This window comes from Schistocerca serialis, chromosome 1, assembly GCF_023864345.2.
Source record: "Schistocerca serialis cubense isolate TAMUIC-IGC-003099 chromosome 1, iqSchSeri2.2, whole genome shotgun sequence".
NCBI lineage: Eukaryota > Metazoa > Arthropoda > Insecta > Orthoptera > Acrididae > Schistocerca > Schistocerca serialis.
Genome location: NC_064638.1, coordinates 542,152,604 through 542,179,247, shown reverse-complemented (window position 1 = coordinate 542,179,247; position 26,644 = coordinate 542,152,604). Strand labels below are relative to the sequence as shown.

Here is a 26,644-nt window from a genome sequence, read left to right as displayed (position 1 = left end):
GTCACGCGGCAAACGTGGATACGAAACAGCTTCCAGTACCGGTCTGTAGATGGCAGTGCCAGCAAAAGAATGTGACTTCGCTGGTTAGTTCGACGCTATCGTAAGAGATGGCAGATGCGGTGCCTGGTACTCGGAACGCTTTTGGATCGGCAGTTGGCGTTCTAGTAGCCATGGAGTGCGAGTACTCGACGGCAAGTGGGGGGAGTGTTTCCTAGCAGTCAGTCTGTCGCTTCGATCTGTAGCGCGCGGGAAACTCACGTGTACTTATGTAACAGGTGAGAACGGGCCGGGTATGCGGTGTGACATGCGACTTGCTTCCGTACAAGTGCCAACATATTTGCGAAGATAACAACACGCCGAAAACATCATGTCAATGAAGGTAAGACCTCGCTGTACCGGCATCCTGCAATTGTGAAAGGGAGATCCCGCCGTTTGCGAACAGCTGATTGTGACAGAACGTTGACATCACTGACAATGTGATATTTATTCAGCTTATAAATTTCCCAGATTGTGTTTGTCAGCTCTTTATTTTGTCGACTTTCTGTATAGTTCTTGGGAATATGTTTATTTATTGTTTTTTCCATATAGAATGTTGAACCAAGAGCCTAGAGCGACGTTCAGTAATTGTTGCTGCACCTCTCAGTGCATGTGACGTTGGTGAATGTTGCCGCTACTATATGTAATGCCGCAAATGGAGTTTGTCGACAGTTAATCATGTTTAGTTTCAGCGTTTTGTATATTTGTGCCACTTACTTTATTTCGGAAAAGTACACATTTATTCGTAGAGCCGCATAAATACGTTAGAACAAGTCTTCTTGTCTAACTTCAATAACATTCGGTACGACAATACCTTGCTGTGTAGAAGGTACGTTTTACGAAAAGAACATCTACGTATTTCTATAAGCAATACATATATTTCCCCATCTCGAATAGTATGTCTTGTTAATTAACTATTTTAAAGCCGGTTGTCGTTTTGTGTGCATGGTTTCATGAACGAAGATTGGCGCCAGCATTAAACAATACGGTAATATCTTTGATTACCTTTAAGAGTAGCATTTCGCTGAGCAACAGTTCTGCCAATGACCACGCTAAAGCATTGTTTCTGCAGTGCTCTGTTGGTTTATCATCGTTATTTTGATGGATTTGCGAACCAGTGGGCATTGATAAAATCACTTATTTCGCTTGCAACGATTTTTTGTTGTTATAGTTGGCCTGCGACAATCGTGCTGAAGGAAAGCACAACGTACAAAACCAGCGAGATACTTACATGGATGCCGGTTGCTATTGTCGCATGAATTTACATGCATTGTGAAAAATAACACCTCGTGCGATTGCGGTTTCTTGTCAAATACTACTATTGGACGGAAGTCAGATATGTCAGGTAAATGTACATAAGACGGTGTTCTTACTATTTAGAGAAACAGTATCATCGTCAAATTTGTTTAGAGCTTCAGTTGTTTGGTGATAACTAGAAGTACGTTATGCATCGTACTCGCGGAAACAAAAACGCTGCAAAATATAATACTGAATAAACAAAGCCAACCCAAAATTTGCTGTATCATTGTACTTAAGTTTGCGTAGAAACACATCATATGACTGTGGAATAGCAAAACATATAACGCAATGCAACGTCGTGAGAAATAATACTGGATTTAACGCTGTTTATCGTTAAGTTCTTAGGACGAAGGAAAAAAATACCCAATACGAGACTGCTGATCAAATGTGCACAAATCGCTTAAACAGTCTAACGATATAATCAATGTATAACTGGTAATAAATAGCCGATATAACAAGAATAACATACAAATAATCTCCGTTATTTACTGTCGTATTACGTTCAGTACTTCACACAGTCTTTATTCTTAACACTAAGCGTTAACCAGATGAAAGTTACTTACGTGTTCTGAACAGTAAGCTCTTCAAGTACTCAGAGACATAAAAATGGACTGAATAACAAATTAGAATCGGAAGTGTGTAGTTATATGGGTCTAAATTATTCGCTCCTTAGGTGTTGGTGCAAATCAACTGCCAAATAAGAGGAAATATTTTTATTTTTCAAACAAAATTTTCTTGTCTCATCGGCTTTCGCTACTTTTGCGAAGAATCTTACAGTTATAGACAATGAATCTGCTGGAAACTTCAGGAGGATGGAAAATTTTCGTTTCAGGAATTATTTCACTAATTTCTTTGAGTGATTTGACAATTCCGAAACCCAGTGGCTTCGGCGGTCTCCGAACTTAGCCATAGCCCATCAAGTTACGCCCCCACTGGGCCGCACGTGCTTCATTCATCCCAGGTGTGTGCGTTTTGCTATTTCAGCTGCAACTGTTCATGCAAATTGCTCTTCAGTCCGGAACCGCAGGTTCGAATCCTGCCTCGGGCATGGACGTGTGCGATGTCCTTAGGTTAGTTAGATTTAAGTAGTTCTAAGTCCAGGGGACTGATGACCTCAGATGTTAAGTCCTATAGTGCTTAGAGCCATTTTTGCAAATTGCTGTTATAACTCGTTGTATAACACACTCTTAAAACATAAAAAAGACACACTAAGAAGGAATTATCCGAATGCGACGGAAATCGGTAGAAGTGATGTTCGCGTACAGACAAGCAAATGATTACAATTCCAATAAAACTGGATAATTTATTGAAGGGAAAGAGCTTCACACATTGAAATGGAAATGATTGTATGGCGTCAAAAATGTTCAAATGTGTGTGAAATCTTATGGGACTTAAATGCTAAGGTCATCAGTCCCTAAGCTTACACACTACTTAACCTAAATTATCCTAAGGACAACCATACACACCCCTGCCCGAGGGAGGACTCGAACCTCCGCCGAGACCAGCCGCACAGTCCATTACTGCAGCGCCTTAGACCGCTCTTTTTTTTAAATCTCCTGTTGTTCATGTTGTTCGTTGTATATGTTCAGGGCGGACGTCCCATGACACCCGTTCAGGTTGTTCGTTGAGCCGTTCACTCAGTAGCTAACCCTCTGACCGAACACGCTGAGCTACCGTGCCGTCATGAAAATGGTTCAAATGGCCCTGAGCACTATGGGACTTAACTTCCGCTCGGCTAATCCCGCGCGGCGATCGTATGGCGTCAGTGGCCGGGAAGTTCTCACAAACTGAGCAAGTCAATAACGCGTTGGACCATCTCTGGCCTTGTGCAAGCAGCTATTCATCGTGGCATTGATTGACACAGATGTTGGATGTCCCCTTGAGGGATATTGTGCCAAATTCTGTATAGCTGGTGCGTTAGATCGTCAACATATCTAGCTGGTCAGAGGGCACTGCCCATAATACTTCTCAGTAGGGGAGAGATCCGGCGACCTTGCTGGCCAAGCACAAAGACAAAGGGTAGAAAGTCTCAAGTGTGCGGGCGAGCATTATCTTGCTGAAATGTAAACTGAGGATGGCTTGCTGTGAAGGGCGACAAAACGGGCCGTCGAATAACGTAGACATACCTCTGTGCTATAAGGGGGCCGCGGGTGACAACCAAAGATGTGCTGCTGTAAAAAGACCCGTCACCCCTGGTTGTCGGGTCGTATGGCGGGCGACAGTTTGGTATCTCAGCGCTGTCCGGGACGTCTTCAGACACGTCTTCGCCGGACATAGGGGGTCAGTTCGAAGCGCACTAATAGGTTGAAGACAATTCAACTCCAGTAAGTGAGGTTGCAGGTCGAAGGCGTGTCTAGAGTCATCCCGGACAGCAGTGGGACACCAACCCGACAGTCGCCCGTCATACGGCCCGAGAACCAGGAGTGATGAACTGGGGTGCCGTTTCTTTTCATAGTAAGACCCCTTTGTCAACCGCTGTACCCTTAACAGCACAGCGATACGTCGACGATATTCTGCGCCCCATTTTATTGCCCTTCATGGCGAGCTATTCGGGGCTTACATTCCAGCAAGATAATGTCCTCCAGCCAGCTCGGGATGTTGGCGATCAACGCACCAGTGTACAGAATTTGGCACGATATCCCCAAGGCGGACTTCCAGCAACTGTATTAATCAATGGCTAGCGGAGTATCTGCTTTGACCGCGCTCAGAGGAGGACCGACGCGTTATTGACTTGCTCAGTTTGTGAAACTCTTTCTCTTGAATATATCATTGAGTTTTTTGAAAATGTATTCGTTTGTCTGTACATGTACTATACGCACAAAACAATATTTGACACTCGGCGCGGTAGCTGATGGGATCGATTTACAGTAGTTCCCACCAACCACTGCGGCGACAGTCAAATTTGCGCGAATATTACATCACTTCTACCGATTTCCGCCCAACTCGGATAATTCCTTCTTGGTGCGTCGTTTTTTAGTGTGTATATTTGACACTTTTAGTACGTCGGCCTCGTCATTTCAGTTAATCGTACAAAAAATTTCTTTTGTGTCAGTGCCTCTCTTAATGCCAATTTTGCTATTTGTAGAGTGTTCTTGAAAAGTGATCAGGGAACTAAATTTTGTTACGTAGCTTGTCTTTTTCTTTAAGTTTTATTGCTAATCATAAATGTTTTTGCATATTGTCACCTTTCCTTAATATTTTGTTATACCAAATTGGCACGGGCCTCACACCGACGAACACCACTCAAGTATCGATCGGACGAGAAGATTCCTCCCTGTATGAAGTTTAAGTGAGTGTTAACGGCCGAAATATTGTACATATTTTACCGTTGTACTCCATAGGCCCCGCGAGCGAAGGGCACGTAATTTATCGACCCCTTTCCTATTTCAGATGTAGATATGGCGCTGTGAGAACTTGTTTGCCGTTAATCGCTACGTGAGATGGAGGCACGACGAAGTTATACGTTGTGTGGTTGAAATCGGCGAAAATTATGTTTTATAAGTAATAAAACAAAAAAACGCATCTGTAGTTCTGCCTCGCCACCCAGACACACACACACGCACACATCTTAATTTGCGAGTGACTGTAAAGCATTTTAAAATACAGAAAATTTATTGTGAAGATATAGGGTTAAAAATTAAACATGGTGAAATTTTTAACTGATTAAACCCGAAACACACAGGATAAACCAACTGCAATGAGGCACATGAAAGTCTTTTGAACATTATCATTTGCTCTTAAGGTTGTCAACAACAGTTATTTGCTGCAAGTGCATTTCAGGCTTCTTGTTATTATCTAGCGTACATAGCGAAAGCTATAGCAAACACTGATAATGCTGTAACTGACCTACAATGTACGAATTCCAACCTAATGGTGGGCCAGGTAGCTTACTTACTGCATTACCAGTGGGTGCTGTACCTCCCGTTGTGTGTGCTTTGTAGTGCCAATTAGTCGAAATCGCAGTTTCAACCAACACCATTTGTCGACAGCCTCAAGCAGAAATGATCTTCATCTGAAGTTATATCAAGATTCTTGTGAAGATAAAGGGTTAAAAATTAATCATGCTGAAATGTTCAACTGATTAAACCCAAAACACACGGGTAGGTTCTTGTTATCCTGACTTTTAACTGGTCTCTCTCTTCTGCGTGCTCTCACCCCCCTACAGTTCAGATACCTCAAGTAAATTCTCATTACCTTCCTGAAGAAGAAATCTTTGGTTCTGAGTAATAGAATAGCTGCTGTTTCCTATCGGTAATAATGAGAGCTGCGCCTGAATTTCCTTCGTCATCTCACCACCTAAAAAGATTTCTAAGCCTCATTTAAAAGTATAACGCAATATTAGTGTAGAAGGGTTTCACCAAAAGCCGTAAGTAAGAAGTACACAACAGATGAATCGTCGCGCTGGAGTAGTACCTTTATGGTGTGTCACTGGTGCGCAGACATGTATGTTGCAGCAGCTTCGTCTCTTCTTCGCGGCCAGATCATTTTCTTGTGGGCCTTTTGCCACCTACACCGAACTGCGTTTTCGAGTTTGACTCAGCAGCGTGTTGGGGAACGTCATGTTGGTCTCTGGTTGGCTCCCTGCATTGCCCTTCGCCACTTAACAGTTACTTCGTTTCTTGGATTCCCACCTTGCCAGGCATCCGCGAATGCTAACACCTTTCGTCAATATTTTGTTAGTCCAAATCGGCACAGGCCTCGCACCGACGAACACCACTGAAGTATCTATTGGACGAGAAGATTCCTCCCTAGGTGAACCACACTTCCGCGTGATTCCTACGAAGCCTTATTCTTAGTCTTTTGACTGCCTTCTTTGCTAACACTAGGGGGGCTTGCTGAAAAGTAATTCCCCAGAATTGTTTATCCTCTTCGGTTGAAGTATTACATGTTATTCGTATTACTTGGTCTACTTTCCCGCTTTCCAGACAAATTATATTCCTCTGCCGCTAGACAGCTCCGAATTGCAGCGTATAACATTGCAGTCTGAAACGTAATAGTGTCGGGTGTGAGGAACCTTCAGAAAACTGAAAGCACGAATACGAAGTGTTCGTCCACACATGGAGCGCCCTCTCATTCAGCACGCCAGTGCCAGACCACACACGACTGCTGCGACATCTGAAAAAAATCCTATGCTTCGGACGTCATCGATTATGCTCTGTACAGTCCCGATCTAGCGCCATCCGAGTTTCGGTACTCTCCCATTGTGGCGATTAACCTTTCAAGAACGGAAGATTGCTTCTTTGCAGTATATCTGTTTGGAGACGAAATGTTCATCGTCAAGTCCTTCCTGCATTGTGATGCAAAACTGAAGGCACCGGCCGTAATCTTCCACTTCTCATTGTTGCACTAGCTGCAGACGGTACGATCTGAAATGTAACCGCCATCGCAAATCTTTCACTCTGTTTGCTGCTGTATTCGATGTTCGTGGCTTCGCAGGCCTTTGATTTTCTTGGACTACGTACGAAAATTTCCCGACCCTCTCTAATGCTGCATTTGGCTCACATGTTCGACAGGTGCTTTTCTGTTTACACAGCCACCCAGTGTCACTAAATTATCGATACCGATGCACAATGCCCTGTTTACATGGCCGTTCTCTCGCATAATTTCTTCTGAACGCACACTGCACTGCTGTAACAGATAAACATCTCGCATGTTCCAGCACATGAGAACTTTTACCTTACTTTGTCGTCATTTTGTCAAGGCACTGCTCTCATGGCACCAGCTGGTGTGCACAGTGCAAACTCTGTGTGTTTGCGGTTCTATTCATGCTTCAATAATATTTCCATGTAATCGTTTGGAAAGATGAAAAGCACGGTAGTCCTTAATCGTTTCTGGAGTACCGATGCTACCGCGGTATCTCTGATTTACGTATCTGCAGTACTGTCTTTTTTACCCCGCTCCTCATCTTACTGTTTGAGGTTTAGTTTTAGTATGACATGACGATTAATATCGGAATTTTTTCATCACGCTGTCGTCTAATAATGGTGTGACGCCTACTCTCAGTTTGAAAGGCAGCCCATCAGGCTGTTGCTCTGTACCATGTTGCCGCCGTCCGCCCGTGCAGCAGTGATTTCTGGTTTGTCTGTACAGCATACATCGTCAAACTGTGTTTACGTAAACTCGGAAAAAAGATTGTGCCAAACTGTACGATGGTTTTACGCACACCTTCCCAACGACAGTACACCGCTCTGATATCGGTCTGCGAGTATTGAGTTTCTAGCAGTGAATCCAAAATCTCAGCCGGCCATTGTGACCGAGCGGTTCTAGGCGCTTCCGTCCGGAACCGCGCTGCTGCTACGGTCGCAGTTTCGAATCCTGCCTCGGGCATGGATGTTTGTGATGTCCTTAGGTTAGTTAGATTTAAGTAGTTCTAAGTCTGTGGGACTGATGACCTCAGATCTTAAGTCCCATAGTGCTTAGAGCCAATTGAACCAAAATCTCGAGCCATCTGAACCAAAATCTCAACGAATACACGAAGCCGTCCAAAACGTAGATTCTCATCGTGCTTTGCTGTTAAAAATACTACTTCACAGACTACTTATGACCTTGTACCTTTAATGTTCCAATTGTATTCCGTATAAAATAATCCATCCACTTACCTTCCGTTTTACTACGCGAATTGCTACCGTTAGCGAGGTAGCTGATCTGTCATTGCGACTGCCACCGATGAGTTATCGGTAAATGCTGCGGCATATTTCGAGACGCTACTCAGAAACCAGTTCATTATGCAGGACTTTTTTCCTTTTTTATATATACTTACATTGCGCTTTTTCAACCCGCCATCATGGTTTATGCATTCAACGTTGAAACGTTCTGGAAATAAAATTGGTTCAAATTCCCGTCTGGCCAGCCAGATTTAGAGTCTCCGCGGTAATTTACACGATCTAAAGACGCCGGCCCTCAGTCTGCAACTACCTGCAGTTAAAAATGCAACAGCCTACGGGCCTTATAAATACTGTGATCAAATCGTCTTATTCTTTTGTATAGATTACACTGTAAGTGGCTATTCGCTGAGGTGTGCGAAAGAATTATTAGCAAATAATGTAGATGGTGGACAATAAAATATGTAGGCAGAGTCGCAGTTGCATTTTTTCTGCAGTTAACTGGTACATTACCATTTGACAGTATACGTCAAAAATCACATTGGTAGAGGATGACCCTCTGAGATACGAACCCGTTTGTACACATGGGTTGAATCAACAAAGTGTAAAATCTTGGGTCCACTTTGGGCGTTCGTAGTTTGCGACGTACGGCCACCACGACTTTCGGAACGGTTTATACTTTCGTACCTTCATGAATCACCAATATACATTCATCAACTTAGTTTTCTTTTAATTTATACTATAGTACTGTATTGCAACAGAATAGCATATCTGTACGAGACAAATTGTTTTGTAAATCTCACAAGACACTAGAGTGAAATACGTTAATTGTAGGCACTTTTATGTTGCTATTTCGACCGTCTGAAAGGCCCGCCATGGAAGATTTACTTCCTCCACGTTGAGGACGGAATAACTATCAAGTATCGCATGCCTCGTCGACGCTAGTTACCGTAGAACAGGAGATTCCAATCTGCGAGCCGCATCCGGCCCAAGAAACGAGAATCTATAACACTACCGGAAAAAATAAATAACTAAATAAGTTAGTCAATAAAATTCCGTTCATGGAAAGTTACGACAAATTGAATGTTTTCAATCTGAAAGCCTCGCTAAACGATACTATTCTCTCTGATCCATCTCATCCCCCCCCCCCCCCTCCCCTTCTCTCTCTCTCTCTCTCTCTCTCTCTCTCTCTCTCTCTCTCTCTCTCTCTCTATCTATCTCTATCTCTCTCTCTCAGCGTTTATTGTTAGTAGTGTCAAGTATATTATGTGTGGCCCAAAACTACTCACTTTCTTCTAGTGTGGCCCAGAAAAACTGAAAGGTTGTGCACCCCTGCTGTAGAGAGTAGCGTAAACTTTCGGGCGACACGGCGAGCAGCCCAAATAACAGCAAAAGATCGGCAAATACACCGTAATTTTACTCCAGAATATCTTAAAAGACCTACAAAAAAGTTGTATTACTAAGAGTGCCCCTTACAGATCTGTAATTCTGACATAATAGTATCACATTTGCATTGCAAAGTCCACTCCTGTTCGTAGGTGATTAATGAATTTGTGAAAACGCTTTGATTCATGATCCCCTGGTGAAGAGATTACATATATCTTTAACGAATCAAAGATGAACTGTGGTGAAAAAAGTAGACGCCTGGCCCTGTATATCTAAATTTCTAGTGTACATCATGCGAATTATACCAGATATAACGACTTGAGACGTCACATCTGTGAGACATCCTGAAGGAAGAAAGACGAGGGCTTAACACCCCGTCAACAGAGAGTCCATCAGAGACAGAGTACACGGTCGTCTCGGGGAACGAAATCGCCCATACATCTTAACAAATGTAAGGAATGTATGTCTTACGTACCACAGTCTTATTCAACAGATAATTGATTTCGGTCTGTGATTAACATCGTAGACCGAAATTAATTATCTCTGTACATTCCATAACTGGAATAGAGACATAAACGCTTTCCTGGATTGCTGTGAATATTGCTGCGTTTCATGAGATGTAAAAAAGTCACGGGAAATATAAATCTGAATGGCCGGACAGGGATGTTAACCAACCCCACCTAGAGACAATGCCAAGCAACCGTATTGAGACGTCATAGCCAATCGACGAACGAAATATAAAGCAACCAGCACCAAAATAATTTTGGTTCGTAATGTTAGCGACCTTTGAGTTGATACTTGAATTAAGTTAGTTAACATTGAAAACATGTATAGACGTTTATGTGAAAAAAGAGGCAAAAAAATATTAAGAGCGCATAATTTCGTCCACAGCATGTACAACGCGACTAGCACATATATAAACAAAGATGCTGATGTCTTTGGAAAAATGAGTAGTTTTCGAGCGCATGAACTGTTGGGAAGATGTAGGGAGTTTTTAAATGCACAGTAATTATTTAGTAAAACTTTCACGCATTTCCAAACATTTTTGTACAAAAACACTGAGGTACAGACATCACAGTCGGTTGTATTCCCAGTTTTCTGTTACCAGTGCCACTTCAAGAGCAAGTTAAGCGACTAAAATTTTGTTTAATGTAAGTTCTTTTTGATTACATCACCCCTTTTAAATGATTACCAATCACAATACACACTAAGTAATGGGATTGCACAATAAGATCGATACACACAAAAATATGCAATCTTCGTTCACTATTTTCACCCAATTCTTCTGTAAGGATAATACGTATATTTATCTTTCAGTTCCTGAAGGGTGTTATATGAAATTATTTTTAAATATTCGTTATGGCTGGCTATACAAATATTGATGCTTTCCTGCAATACTGCCGCCTCCAACGTGCTTTATTTTTCTTATGGTACCCCTCTGGATGCACCTGCAACTGAAGATATGTAAGCTGGACAGATCGGACAAATGTCTGGCAAGGCATTTGACTGAAGCAATTATGATTTTTGCGTCTGTGGCAGTTACTTCCCTGATAATGTCGCTAACTTTGAAATGCCTGTGATACACCTGAAAAATTAACAGTGAATTACATTAATAGTAACATATTCAATTCCGTTGAAAGGCGAACAATAAGATACCTTAATCTAAAGCATGCTTTACTAAATTACATTCAGAACAAAACTTAGCACTGAGTAATTAGTAACTTCGAAATCATGCCTTTGAATTGATTGGAGCTTTTTATGCCTCATTGCATCGTCTTTAAGAAACTTGAACACATGAACCTTGTTTCCTGCTGTGTAATTTCCGTTACATTTCGATACGCAACACTTCATGACCGAAGATGAAACTGCATGAATATGTATCATTCTGCGTTAAAGTCACACAGACACTACTTAGTAACACAATATGAGTTCTGGGTAGTTAAATAACAATCTCGAAGCGATTATACAGAAAAAAGAGTTTTTTTATGCCCAAAATGTTGTTGATACAAGATAATTGTTGACTTCCGCTGTTTGTCGCAGACGTCACAGCTTCAAATTCTCGCAAGTTGTTAGGTCTTTCCATTTAGGTGGTGGTGTTTGAACCTCCATCCTTCCGAATACGCGTCCAGTCTTGTGACTGCCCCACCTCGCTCGCTGGTGCTCATAACGATATGATCTGAAAGCGTACTGGAGCTCGAAATCAAGTAGATATATTCTGAATGGGGCGTACTTGATGTTGCCAAACAAAAGTGCATTACATGTTCACAGCAGTGGAAAATTCGTCGTTTTTGGGTATGGGAGGTTAACGGCGAATTGAATCGAAGACACAAGCCAGGAGTGTGGAAAAATAATAGCGGAGGAAGGCTGTGAAGTGGAAAGGAAAGATGAAAATTCGATGAAACGCTGTCTTGTTTGTCTTCAATTAGTCTGCAAGCCACTGCTTTCATCTTGTTTTCTGGTTGGATCTATTTTTGCTCTCTTCTCTCTCTCTCTCTCTCTCTCTCTCTCTCTCCCTCTCCCTCTCAGCCTTTTCATTACAAGTTATTGGAGGAGGTCACGTAAAGGGTAGCGGCACGCGCAATTAGAGCACAAATTAAAACCACCCCACTCGCAGCGTTTGAACTGGCGTCTGCAGTAGGAGAGGTTTGCGACCCTGACCTTCCGCGGACCGTATTTCAGTGGTCTCGCGAGTTAGACGAGGCATCGTTCTGTGCCGTGCAGCTGTGTGTGTGTTGGGGGGGGGGGGGAGGGGGGGGAGTCCTACGCGGGAGCCATTAGCAAATTGGTGCGCAAATCTGCAACAGCGGCGGCAGTGGCTAGCGTGGGGTGTGGAGCAAGGCACAGCCACAGCACACCACAGTTCGTGACCAGCCGCCGTCTCAGGGCCACATTTTGCTACGGGAACTCGAAGTGAGCTCTCTTCCCTGTGTGTGTGTGTGTGTGTGTGTGTGTGTGTGTGTGTGTGTGTGTTCCACCAAACTGTCGCTTAAGAAAAATACCAGAAAAAGACACCCACAGGATACATAACGCGAATATCGTGAAACGCGCTCGTAAGCTGATAATAGTATCAATACGGCTAAGAAGTGTAGCCACAAGTGTATTCAGGTATTTGTTTATCTGCCGTTTAATACAAAATTTCAAGCGTATTAGTGTAACTCACCAGTATTGTTCCAAAGGCTTTGCCGCAGTGTTAACGCCGGTTTCCGTCACATCACCAAAGTAAAGCGCTATCGCTCTTGGCTACGACTTGGATGGGCGATCGTGCGGGTCTGCCCGGCGCTGTTCGCAAGCGGGTTGCTCTCAGTCCCCGTGAAGGCAAGTTGAGGTGCTACTTGACTGAGAAGGAGCGACTCCGGTCACGAAAGCTGACAATAGCTGGGAAAACTCAGTACTGGCCACATGCCACTCCGCATTCGGGAGGACGACGCTTCAATCCCGCGTCAAGCCACCCTGATTTAGGTTTTCCGTGATTTCCCTAAATCGCTCCAGGCAAATGCCGGGATGGATCCTTTCAAAGGGCACGGCCGACTTCTTTCTCCTTCCTTCCCTAATCCGATGAGACCGATGACCTCGCTGTCTGGTCTCCTTCCCCAAACAACCCAACCCCAACCCAACCACATGCCCCTCCTTACCCGTATCCAGTAACCCCTATCGGCTGTTGATGACCACGTCGATCGGTACCGTTGGGCTTGCCAAGGCCCGTTCGCGTAGAGTTCAAGATTCCACTTTATTGTGTTTAAGAGAGAAAGATCGGTATCTACATTACAAAAATCTTGATGCAAGTCTCTGCAAATCTGGCGCATATGCTCATCCTGAATCGAGAAGACATACGCTGTTGCCTTGCTATGCTATACCCCATTACTACATAAAGGTTTTGTCATTTATAATATTGTCAACTACGCTATACTACGCAACACTGGACTATACTACACAGCAAAAGAAAAAAATTGCACTAATGTGCTTGACATCCCAAGCAAAAGTTTATTTTCTCTTTTTGTCTGGATGGTCAACCCCTGCTATGTAGACTAGAGACATAAGTCAGAATTCACAGGGGGTGGGTTGCCAAATGAGTGGAAATTGTGAAATGTCTGTCAGGATCTCAGGAGGTCCTTCCTGGTCTTCCCGAGGCTAATGTCGCTGCTTCCAAAAGGTCGTTGTAGTTGGGTGTTCTGCGATGGTGTGTCTTATGATGTGTGGCCTCTTCTTAGTTGCCTTTCGGCCGTGACCTTCCAGTCTGTAAGCTGATATCTCGGCTGTCGGCTTTTGCCACAGCTCCTCATTCCTTATTGTGCTATAAACTGCTGTATTAGCAATTATTTCTTTGGGATGTCTGTTGGCATACTCCCAGATGATGTGATTCGGTGTGCTATTACTCAGCATTCGCATTTGCCTGCTGTGCGATAGTGTACCTCGGTAAGTAGCTGGGATATGGACCATATCTCAAGATGTAGTGTGTTGCTCCCTTGATCGGGTTGAAGTACGGCATTCTTGATGTTTTTTTTATTTTAATAAGGAACTGGTAGGTTCATATCTTGCCGTTCTCTCTCAGTGCATGCTTTAATTTCCTTTTTCGATGTTGCCGTTGTGCCCACTGTCTCCGTTACCTTATCATATTCGCCCTTTTGAGTGCAGGAGAAAACTTCACTGTGCTCGCCGGAAACTATGTACTGTCTTTATCTTTCTGGCCCTATGACGCCCTGTCGTCTGTCAGTAGCTCACAATAGAGATTGAGAATGCGTTGTGGTGCGTTTTTATTGCAGTTACAGGCAGCTAATAACTTCTTTGACCAGACGTAGCTTTCTGTTCTAGATTTTAATGCTTCTCTGACAAATGATTTCCACGTGGGCGTTGAAGTTTTGATTTTCGTAGAAGCTATACAAAGTTAGTCCTTTTTTCCTTTTTTCTGTTCACAAGTTGGTCATTTATTCTGATAGTGGACTTTCTCGAACTTGACGATGTTGCTTTAGCGTAACATGCTGTATAAACTGATTTGTGTGCTGCTATCGTTAATTTATTTTCTGCACACAAACTATTTTCTGCATACAAACTGCTAAGTGTTTCAGGAATTTCCCTACTATTTTCCTCTAAAATAGCCCTTTTGTTGGCAGATACTATAAATAGATCATTCGAGTAAACTGAGATCGGCCTATCTCGGCACTACTCGTTACGTCTCGGCTATGCTCGATCCTTCTCGTAAATACTCGGTACAGTCCGACCCCTTTTCTTCCGGCATTCGGTGCAGCATTTTTCGGTCGGCATGACTGTCTTCATTTCGGCAGAAATGTTGTGGTATAAACGACGTTCAAAGATCCTATGTCAGTTTACGCAGAAAGAGGCTGTCTAGCAGTCCATTGTCACAAGCCTTGAAAATTCATAATGACTATTATGCAGTTCTATACTCGATGAATACTGCAGGTTTGCAACAAAATGGCGTTTAAACACCATGCACAAATAATTTAAAGACTTAGTTGACGATGAAAGAGGAAAAAATACATTTATCAACAATGATTTGTGCGGTATTCACTGCTTAGTAATCAAGAAGCTTTTTGAGCTAAATTAGCGGGTATGGAGTACGTGATGAAATGTTCTTAAGCCGCACACATTATTACACCGATAATTTCGACAATTTTTGCTGGAATCGAAGGAAGAGTATGGAGACGTTATACACCGTGATACGTTATTCCTTAATCGTACCACACTTACACACCACATGTTAAATATCATAAGAGAGGAAGCGGGATGGAATCATGGTTCGTAGTCACAATTTATAATTAAGACAGTTTATTGATATTACCCCTTTAAAACAAAATTGACAATTAAAAGTTGTGGACGAGCCACTAGATAAAACTTTGCAAATACAATTAGAAACTCAACGTACTCAGTACTCTAACAAACTATTCCATATTAAGAAAAGGGGGTTACTGACAAACTTGAGAACTTCAAACTCCCTTATAGGACTTCCCTCAAAATAGGTATAATGAAACAATTACAGGTAAAGGGTGACTTAATAACACTTGAACACTAGTGCCAAACTAAGATGCCATTACATAACATGATAGAATCACTTAATTTAAAAAAACTACAAGAGAGACACTGGTCTTAAAGAAATAAATGTTTACATACTGAGACATGTTAATAAGATTGCTAGAAAAAGCTGCGCAAGGAACTCAGTAGGTGCTAGTTTAAGGTTTAGCCAGTCCGTAATATTTAAGAAAACAAGTTCATATACAAACACGTTACATAAAAAAATATATATCTACCAGCTTAACCCGCCTTGACGAAAGGAAGATAAATACTAAACTTTGGAAAGGGATATTTGAAGAACTACGGTAGTGGCCAGGTTCTTAAACACTGCCAGGCCTAGACCTCGGATGACATTTTACTCCCCGCCAAGGCGCTGACACGATTAAAAGTTTCTGCCCCAGTCACAAAGACATTCCAATATGTCTGAAACATAGAAACACTGGGAAGAACCTTTGACTCACTTATACATGTTTGTTGTTGTGGTCTTCAGTCCTGAGACTGGTTTGATGCAGCTCTCCATGCTACTCTATCCTGTGCAAGCTTCTTCATCTCCCAGTACCTACTGCAACCTACATCCTTCTGAATTTGCTTAGTGTATTGATCTCTTGGTCTCCCTCTACGATTTTTACCCTCCACGCTGCCCTCCAATGCTAAATTTGTGATCCCTTGATGCCTTAAAACATGTCCTACATACCGATCCCTTCTTCTAGTCAAGTTATGCCACAAATTCCTCTACTCCCCAATTCTATTCAATACCTCCTCATTAGTTACGTGATCTACCCACCTTATCTTCAGCATTCTTCTGTAGCACCACATTTCGATAGCTTCTATTCTCTTCTTGTCCAAACTGGTCATCGTCAATGTTTCACTTCCATACATGGCCACACTCCATACAAATACTTTCAGAAACGACTTCCTGACACTTAAATCTATACTCGATGTTAACAAATTTCTCTTCTTCAGAAACGATTTCCTTGCTATTGTCAGTCTACATTTTATATCCTCTCTACTTCGACCATCATCAGTTATTTTACTCCCTAAATAGCAAAACTCCTTTACTACTTTAAGTGTCTCATTTCCTAATCTAATCCCCTCAGCATCACCCGATTTAATTTGACTACATTCCATTATCCTCGTTTTGCTTTTGTTGATGTTCATCTTATATCCTCCTTTCAAGACACTGTCCATTCCGTTCAACTGCTCTTCCAAGTCCTTTGCTGTCTCTGACAGAATTACAATGTCATCGGCGAACCTCAAAGTTTTTATTTCTTCTCCATGGATTTTAATACCTACTCCGAATTTTTCTTTTGTTTCTTTTACTGCTTGCTCAATATACAGATTGAATAACATAGGGGAGAGGCTACAACCCTGTCTCACTCCTTTCCCAACCACTGCTTCCCTTTCATGCCCCTCGACTCTTATAACTGCCATCTGGTTTCTGTACAAATTGTAAATAGCCTTTCGCTCCCCGTATTTTACCCCAGCCACCTTCAGAATTTGAAAGAGAGTATTCCGTTAACGTTGTCAAAAGCTTTCTCTAAGTCTACAAATGCTAGAAACGTAGGTTTGCCTTTTCTTAATCTTTCTTCTAAGATAAGTCGTAAGGTTAGTATTGCCTCACGTGTTCCAACATTTCTACGGAATCCAAACTGATCTTCCCCGAGGTCGGCTGCTACCAGTTTTTCCATTCGTCTGTAAAGAATTCGCGTTAGTATTTTGCAGCTGTGACTTATTAAACTGATAGGTCGGTAATTTTCACATCTGTCAACACCTGCTTTCTTTGGGATTGGAATTATTATATTCTTCTTGACGTCTGTGGGTATTTCGCCTGTCTCATACATCTTGCTCAGCAGATAGTATAGTTTTGTCATGACTGACTCTCCCACGGCCATCAGTAGTTCTAATGGAATGTTGTCTACTCCCGGGGCCTTGTTTCGTCTCAGGTCTTTCAGTGCTCTGTCAAACTCTTCACGCAGTATCTTATCTCCCATTTCATCTTCATCTACATCCTCTTCCATTTCCATAATATTGTCCTCAAGTACATCGCCCTTGTATAAACCCTCTATATACTCCTTCCACCTTTCTGCCTTCCCTTCTTTGCTTAGAACTGGGTTGCCATCTGAGCTCTTGATATTCATACAAGTGGTTCTCTCCTCTCCAAAGGTCTCTTTAATTTTCCTGTAGGCAGTATCTATCTTGCCCCTAGTGAGACAAGCCTCTACATCCTTACATTTGTCCTCTAGCCATCCCTGCTTAGCCATTTTGCACTTCCTGTCGATCTCATTTTTGAGACGTTTGTATTCCTTTTTGCCTGCTTCATTTACTGCATTTTTATATTTTCTCCTTTCATCAATTAAATTCAATATTTCTTCTGTTACCCAAGGATTCCTACTAGCCCTCGTCTTTTTACCTACTTGATCCTCTGTTGCCTTCACCACTTCATCCCTCAAAGCTACCCATTCTTCTTCTACTGTATTTCTTTCCCCCATTCCTGTCAATTGTTCCCTTATGCTCTCTGTGAAACTCTGTACAACCTCTGGTTCTTTCAGTTTATCCAGATCCCATCTCCTTAAATTCCCGCCTTTTTGCAGTTTCTTCAGTTTCAATCTGCAGTTCATAACCAATAGATTGTGGTCAGAATCCACATCTGCCCCTGGAAATGTCTTACAATTTAAAACCTGGTTCCTAAATCTCTGTCTTACCATTATGTAGTAGGAGTAGTTTAGTGTTTAACGTCCCGTCGACAACGAGGTCATTAGAGACGGAGCGCAAGCTCGGGTGAGGGAAGGATGGGGAAGGAAATCGGCCGTGCCCTTTCAAAGGAACCATCCCGGCATTTGCCTGAAGCGATTTAGGGAAATTACGGAAAACCTAAATCAGGATGGCCGGAGACGGGATTGAACCGTCGTCCTCCCGAATGCGAGTCCAGTGTGCTAACCACTGCGCCACCACGCTCGGTCATTATGTAATCTATCTAATACCTTTTAGTATCTCCAGGATTCTTCCAGGTATACAACCTTCTTTCATGATTCTTGGGACAATTGTATTAATAGAGTGCAGGCTTTAAAAACAGCAACATAAATTCATTTGATTGCAAGAGACACAAAAAACTTATGAGAAAATTTTCAAATATCGGCCGCCATTTAACTAGGCCAAGAAAGTCTCCCATAATAATAATAAAGTATAAATTCTCTGGGGCAACGGCCTTGCCGCAGTGGCTACACCGGTTCCCGTCAGATTACCGAAGTTAAGCGCTGTCGGGTGTGGCCGGCACTTGGATGGGTGACCATTCGGGCCGCCATGCGCTGTTGCCATTTTTCGGGGTGTACTCAGTCTCATGACGTCAATTGAGGAGCTACTCGACCGAATAGTAGCGGCCGCGGTCACAGAAAACCATCAAAACGACTGGGAGAGCGGTGTGCTGATTACACGCTCCTCCTATACGCATCCTCAGCTGAGAATGACACGGCGGTCTGATGGTCCCGATGGGCCACTTGTGGCCTGAAGACAGAGTGTTTTAAAATCTATGAGTGCGTCGGTGAACAAACAATTACGACGACTTACTCCATATCAGGAACATAATACGAGGGAGCGGGTTCCACAGCTTCACCACTTCCCAGCGAAGTCACAGAACTAGTATCTCCAAGCTGTCCATGTCGGCAAAACGCCCAACTAATTTCACACCACAGCGTGTAACGGTCATCACACACGTTCGGCAGCTGTTGACAGTAGTCTCTCCCACGAATGACACGAGATCTCGAGGGTTACCCGTCGAAGGCTAACAACCAACTCGCTTCACCTGCGAAGCCCCAAGATAAGACACGCGAAAAGCAAAGATAGTTTACCTCAACCACCATCGATCTCAACGACACATGAACGAAATAAGACTGGCGCCAGCTCGCCACAGCTCACAGCGTCCAGGCACATTAATGTGGCCGTTTGTCAGAAGCCTAAATAACCACATTTTGCAACGCGGACCAGTGCGAGATGTGCAGGACGAGAGTCAGTGAGGCACTGGAAGGTACGGACGAGTATGTGGAGCCATGCCGACTCCAGTGCTGTGACCAGCTGCGGAAGGTGTTCTCGGTGGAAGATCCACGACGTGAACAGCCCGTCGAGGTGGTACCACAGATTCGCGATTTGGTTTATATCCGGGGAGTTTGGTGACCAGGGGGATACAGTAAAGTCACCCTGGTGCCTATCGAACCACACAGGTACACCGTGAGTTGCTTGACATGTTGCATTGTCCTGTTGGGTGATGTTACGGTGCCGAGGAAAAACAAGCTGCATGTAGGGGTGGACGTGGCCACCAAGTTGCATGCTTGTCTTAATCCACTGTGCCTTCCAGAATGATGAGATCACTGAGAGAATAACTCAAAAACATTCTCCAGACCATAAAGCATGTAGGAAACTTGTTTTCAGACATTTCACGCCGTACACGTCCGACAGTGTATGATGGTGCAAGATGCTCGAAATTCTGAGAAAAACAGGGGTAAGCTATAGGGAGAGACGGGTAACATACGATATGTACAAGAGCCAAGACGGAATAATAAGAATGGGCGACCAAGAACGAACTGCTCGGATTAAGAAGGGTGTAAGACAAGGATGTAGTCTTTCGCCTGTATTGTTCATTCTGTACACCGAAGAAAATAAAGGCGGAAATAAAAGAAAGGTTCAGAAGTGGAATTAAAATTCAAGGTGAAAGGCTATCAGAGATATGATTCGCTGATGACATTGCTATCCAGGGTGAAAGTGAAGAAGAATTACATGATTGCTGAATCTATCCGCTTGGCTTTAGAGAAGGTAAGGGCACCATAGGCAATTCTGAGATGGCGGTTGATAATGAAAGCAGGACTAGTCAAGACAAGTCCGTAGGATTTGTCGACCTGGGAAAAGCGTTCGACAGTGTATGATGGTGCAATATATTCGAAATTCTGAGTAAAATAGAGGTAAGCTATAGGGAACGACGGGTAACGTACAACTTGTACAAGAGCCAAGTCGTAAGAAGACTGGAATAACAAGATCGAAGTGCTCGGATTAAAAAGGATATAAGACAGGGACGTAGTACGCCGCCCCCACTGTTCAATCTGCGCATCGAAGAAGCAATTTTGGAAATAAAAGAAAGGTTTTGTGGAATTAAAACTCAAGGTGATAGGATATCAGTGACAAGATTTGCTGATGATTGCTATACTCAGTGAAAGGGAAGAAGAATTACAGGTCCTATTGAATAGAATCAAATCTAAGGAGTACAGAGTATGGACTGAGAGTGAATCGAAGAAAGACTGAAGTAATGAGAAGTATCAGAAATGGGGACAGCGAGAAACTTATCATCAGGATTGATGGTCACGAAGTAGATGAAGTTAAGGAATTCTACTACCTAGGCAGCAAAATAAGCAATGATGGACGGAGCAAGGAGAACATCAAAAATAGACTAGCACTGGCAAAAAGGGCTTCTCTTGAAGTCTAACAGTATCAAACACAGGCCTTAATGTGAGGAAGAAATTTCTGAGAATGTACGTTTGGAGCACAGCATTGTATGGTAGTGAAACATGGACTATGGGAAAACCGGAACATAAGATAATCGAAGCATTTGAGGTGTGCTGCTACAGACGAATGTTGAAAATTAGGTTGACTGATAAGGTAATGAATGAGGGGGTTCTGCGAAGAATCGGAGAGGAAAGGAATATGTGGAAAATACTGACAAGGAGAAAGTACAGGATGATAGGACATCTTTTAAGACATCAGGGAACGACTTGCATGGTGCTAGAGGGAGCTGTAAAGGGCAAAAACTGTAGAGAAAGAAGGAGATTGGAATACATCCAGCAAATAATTGAGGGCGTAGGTTGCAAGTGCTACTCTGAGATAGATGAAGAGATTGGCACAGGAGAGGAATTTCTGGTGGGCCGCATCAAACCACTCAGGAGACTGATGACACACAAAAAAAAAAATCGAAGGCATCAGTCTGAAGGAGCATAAATCGTGATTCACCAGAAAAGGCCACCTTTTGCCATTCATTGAACGTCCAGTTGCGGTATTAGCGTGAAAATTGCAACCTTCGTCGCCGTTGAACAGCAGTTAGCGTGGGTACATCAGCTAGGCCCTTCCTGTGGAGGTCCATACATACCAACAACGTTAGCTGAACCGCCGTTGAGGACAGTCGGAGCCCGTAGGTTGACCTGGACAATCAAGTGCTCAACATCTGCACGTCTATTCGCCCGTACACATCTCAACAGCCGTCGTTCACCCCTGCCATCTGTGGACCATAGTGCATCTCAGTTGCCTCGGCGCCATTTTGCCATACACGGTATACGTTAAACACAAGCCTAGCCATTTCGGAAATGCTTCAAGCCTTGGTCCGAAAGCTAATGATCAGGCCCCTTAGGACGTCAAATAAATCGCTCCGTTTCTGCATTAGACTGCACATTTTTCCGCTCCCCTCCCCCGACGCGCCTTATATACCCTCCACAGCTAGTGCTGCCACCGTCTGCTTGTGAGTGGTTGTTGCACGTCGATGTCAAACATTGGTAGTGGTCACGTTAATGTGACTGGACGGTGTGTGTTTCTGTGAAGTACGTTGATTAACACGAGGAACATGTCTGGAACTGCTTGTCTATTTATGATCCCTGTTGTTGAATTTCAGAAGAAAACGGAAAGCAGGAACCAAAATTGGCCCGTAATCGATTGCAGATGTCGCGTATTGTTCCTATTGCTTACCAATCAAAAAGTAAAATTGTAACGGGTGAATACTGCACAGTTATTCCGAATCAGTAGATTAGTTACAAAAAGTCTTATTTATCGAGAGAATTTGTACATGTGTGCCCGCGACGAGCATCAACGCCGAGGAAATCTGAATTTCGCAGTTCCTCAAGGAAGTCGCTGCCGCCAGGTAGTGTGGCCAGGATGTCAACACGATTTTGGTGCATGCTCGGAATACTCGCAGCGCGCAAAACGTGGTGGCAGAAAGTCAGAAAAGCATGTAAGAGCGTTGCAGGGGAGTCTGTTATGAGAAATAATTGTTCAGAAAAAAATTAGATACATTGCGCCGTTTCCGAGCTATTTAGCATTGAAGTTAGCCTATCAGGTCGTTGCGCTCGCAAATCCAAGTACTTGCGCGCACCAAGATGTGGTATTGCACAATCATCTGTGTGGCCATGAATTATGACTTGTTCATTACCAGTTAAAATGTGCATATTAGGAATCGATAAATTTAAGCCAGGCGAACAAAAGCTACGTTCGTTCGTTTCGAAGAAACCAAATGTAGAAAATGTGTGACGCCAGTCTCTGGCTGGCTGCTTGAATTTGTGCGCGACTACCTGATTGGCTAACTTCAATGCTTCATAACTCGGAAACGGCACAGCGTATCGAATTTTTTTCGAAACAATTATTTATCAGGACAACCTCCCCTGCCACATCTTTACAAGCTTTTCAGACTGTTTCTGACCACATTACATGTTACGAAAAGAAGGACGTCATTGTCACTTCGATGGCTCTCTTGCGGATGACTGGCAGGTGCCCAGTCGAAATATTGCGGAGTGTTGTTGACGACGACCGGCTGAAAGTCTGAAGTTTTTTCGAGAATTTGTACCTGACCATCAACATGTTTTGGCAGTCGTAAATTTGGGTGATTTCAATTACGAATTGTTTGAAAAGCCGTCGTGTTGAGTACTTATAGAAGTCTCATGACTTCCATTTAGTCCAATATCAAGAAAAATTTCTGGTTTGAAAATCTGTAGACGCCAATGAGAAGGTTATAGGATCCTTAAATTGGCATTTTTCACACCATGAGACTTAAACGTAGTGTATTTATCTAAAAATAGACAACGCCGAAAACTTTTGTCATAAGAAATTGTATTTCAGAGCCAGACAGAAATATTTTCATGTTCCCCTCGTAAATTGTGTATATCCATTACAACCGAAGGCAAATGCAGAAAAAAGTCATTAAATCGTCATTGTGTGGCACCGATGTAAGGGCAGTGACTGTGACACATGAGTAGCATTACTCGTGCTGATATTTACGTAGGGGCTGTCAGCAAGACTCGTCGATATGGATACATGTGGAGTAGTTTCAAAGAGTCGCCTAATATAGAAAATTTATCTGAATATTGAGGTAATATGGTGTATTTTGGATAAAAGTCGTGAAGAAAAGTTTTTCCATCACTGGAGATAGGTCTGTAGCCGCCTGGCTGTCAAGTATGGAAAAGGAGACATAAAAAGTAATGAAATATACCAACGAAGCAAATTAGGTCCCAGGATTTAGAAGGCTGTGTCCATATACGAAGAAAAGGAGCGAGAGAATGCTAGACATTAAATGTACGCCCATGGGTATGCGCCGTACGAGTCCTCAGTTAGCAGTTTTCATGTCGTTTGTTCTCGGAGCAACAGGTGTCTGGCTGTTGTGTAGACCGTTAAGGCAGAAACCTCTGTGCCAATAGACAGCTAACTGCTGTTCCGGCTAACTCTAAGTGCACAACACATATTCAGAGACTGCAGCTCAGATTCCTTTCATCCGATTCTCATTGACACATAACAGCATTTTAATCTTACATTTTGTTAAAAAGCTCATACATTACGAAAGTAAGTTCAGTTACGTAATATAGATAGGCGTTAACGACTGAAACTCCTCGGGTTCAAATGGTTCTGAGCACTATGGGACTCAACTTCTGAGGTCATTAGTCCCCAAGAACTTAGAACTACTTAAACCTAACTAACCTAAGGACAGCACACAACACCCAGCCATCACGAGGCAGAGAAAATCCCTGACCCCGCCGGGAATCGAACCCGGGAACCCGGGCGTGGGAAGCGAGAACGCTACCGCACGACCACGAGATGCGGGCACTCCTCGGGTTAGCGGACAGTGACATGCAATAAAAGCCGACCTTGACAATCTAATGATGAGTTAAATTTCCATTCGAAAGCCGCATTAGCCCGTTGCTTAAATGTTGGTGCTTATATACCCGCATTGAACTGCGGTTGTGTTGCTTGTACGTTGCAGCATCGTCCCTCAAGCGGAAACTTTTGATCGCCTCTTATACACAAATCACGACTCACTTGGACAGATCTATATTTTCTAACTCAGTGAAATCACTAAGAGCTGTTCCCGTATTTTTGACGGAAAAGAGAAGGCTATTCGTTTATAAAAATCTGGTTCTTACGCGGGCAACCACTTACACCAACAACAAAAATGAAAATGCGTTTGATGTGGAAAACATTTCTGTCACTTCTCCGTTTACCTTTACCCTTCGTGTCCATTCTAAAATGTACATCATGCGGTATTCATAATTTGGATGTGGGTCCACGCTGCAGGATTCCATATGCAGAGTATCGGATTTACCTTGCAGTTGGCATCAAACATGTAGCGTACATAGACAGTGTACACTTTTTTTATTGTTGTGAGCGCTTGATTTTAGTCGGTAGGTTTTTCTCTTGATATGCATGTTTTTATGTAATTGAATCCAGTTTTATTGTGAAGACCCTGCAACTACTTTCGCGGCCAGGTTACGCGAATCACCAGTGTTTTGGACCGGAGAGTGTGTACAATCAAACATTGTGAGAATCAGTCGTTTGAGGAGCGTGCTAGTACTGAATTTACTGAGGCTATTAGCCAAAGTTAACATTTCATGCTTGGCACAGCAACGTTAGCGACTCCGTAAGCAGAGGCAGAACATGCTGTGAACTGTGCGAATCCTGCGGTAATGACGGTTCTCACAAGTGCAGGAAGAAGAGTGACAGCTGGCCTTCATCCATTGTGATATCGCCATCGTGTTTGACTTAACATGTCAGAGGACGATGTTCACTTCTTTTAGAAATAGCCTGAAGGTTGAGCCATCGTACATGAACATGATCGGAGACATGGAAACACCGCGAGGAATGTATGCTTGAACATAAAAGCAGATCTAGCCAAACTTGCAGGTTGTGCTGGTATATTTGATGACCAACAGCACCTGTACAGATTCCTCAATAAACTGCAAGTGTCAGTCAGTCATAACAGCGTACAGTGTAGTTGTGAGTGCGTCAAGTCGGACGTCAACGAATTTGAACGTGGGCAAATTGTTCGTACTGGAGTGGTGGGTGCTTCAGTAACTAATGCAGCCAAAGTCTCTGATATCTCAAGAGCCATCGTATCGGAGATTTAGACCGCGTGCGGTGAAAGCGGAAAAACATCATCCGTTAAGTCACGACGCGGACAAAAGCGTGTTGAGTGAAGTGGGGGACGCTCATTGAAGAGTATTTTGACGAAAAATAAGAGGACGACAGTTGCTGAAGTCACTGCAGAATTGAATATCGCAGTTCTGATTCCTGTCATCACCAAGAAAACACTAAGGGAGCTCCATAATCAGAGGATTGCAGGGCGAGCTGGAATTCAAAGACCACTCATCAGTGACGTAAAAGACCGTAACAGGAGAACGTGATGCCGAAGCCATAAAACCTGCACTGTGGAGAAATGGAAGAAAGTAATTTGGTCGGATGCGTCTTGGTGCATTCTCTTTCCAACTTCTGGCTGCGTGTATGTTCCAAAGAGCGAAACATGGCGGGGTTTGGGCGATGATTTGGACAGCGATACCGTGGTATTCCACGGGTGCTCTATATGATCGCATTCCTGTCAAGGTTTAGATAATTTTAGCTGATCAAGTCCGTGACCGTGGTACAGTCTTTGTTCCACAGCAGTGATGCTGTGTTCGAAGACGACGGGGCCCCAGTTCACACGGCCCGCAGGACTGGTTTTGCGAGCACGAGGGTGAAGTGTCGCTTCTCCCCTGGCCACCTGAAGCACCAAATCTCAATACTGTTGAGCCTTTGTGGTCTACCTTGGTGTAGGATGCGTGGCTGCTATCCACCTCCATCACCGTTACCTCAACTTGCAAGGAGAGTGATGCAGATTGAGAACCATCCAGAATCTGTATTTATCCATCCCGAGACGTATTGCTCCTAGAACACTTCTGACTACCAGTGATTCGCACACTGATGAAATTATACACTACTGGCCATTAAAACTGCTACACCAAGAAGAAATGTAGATGATAAACGGGTATTCATTGGACAAATATATTATACTAGAACCGACATGTGATTACAATTTCACGCAGTTTGGGTGCATAGGTCCTGAGAAATCAGTAACCAGAACAACCACCTCTGGCCGTAATAACGGCCATGATACGCCTGGGAATTGAGTCAAACAGAGCTTGGATAGCGTGTACAGGTACAGCTGCCCATGCAGCTTCAACACGAAACCACAGTTCATCAAGTGTAGTGACTGGCGTATTGTGACGAGCCAGTTGCTCGGCCAGCATTGACCAAAC

At 43.3% G+C, this 26,644-nt stretch overlaps 1 protein-coding gene and 1 pseudogene across 1 annotated transcript in view; both read left to right on the top strand.

Annotated features, from left to right (window-relative positions):
• Window positions 1-203: 203 nt before the first annotated feature.
• Window positions 204-26,644, top strand: part of LOC126475112 (ankyrin repeat domain-containing protein 29-like) — a 607,001-nt gene continuing 580,560 nt past the window's right edge. The window contains exon 1 of the mRNA XM_050102700.1: window positions 204-379. Coding sequence (XP_049958657.1) covers window positions 368-379 — 12 coding nt within the window. The 5' untranslated portion in view covers window positions 204-367. The remainder of the gene's footprint in view (window positions 380-26,644) is intronic.
• Window positions 18,544-18,661, top strand: LOC126419904 (5S ribosomal RNA; annotated as a pseudogene).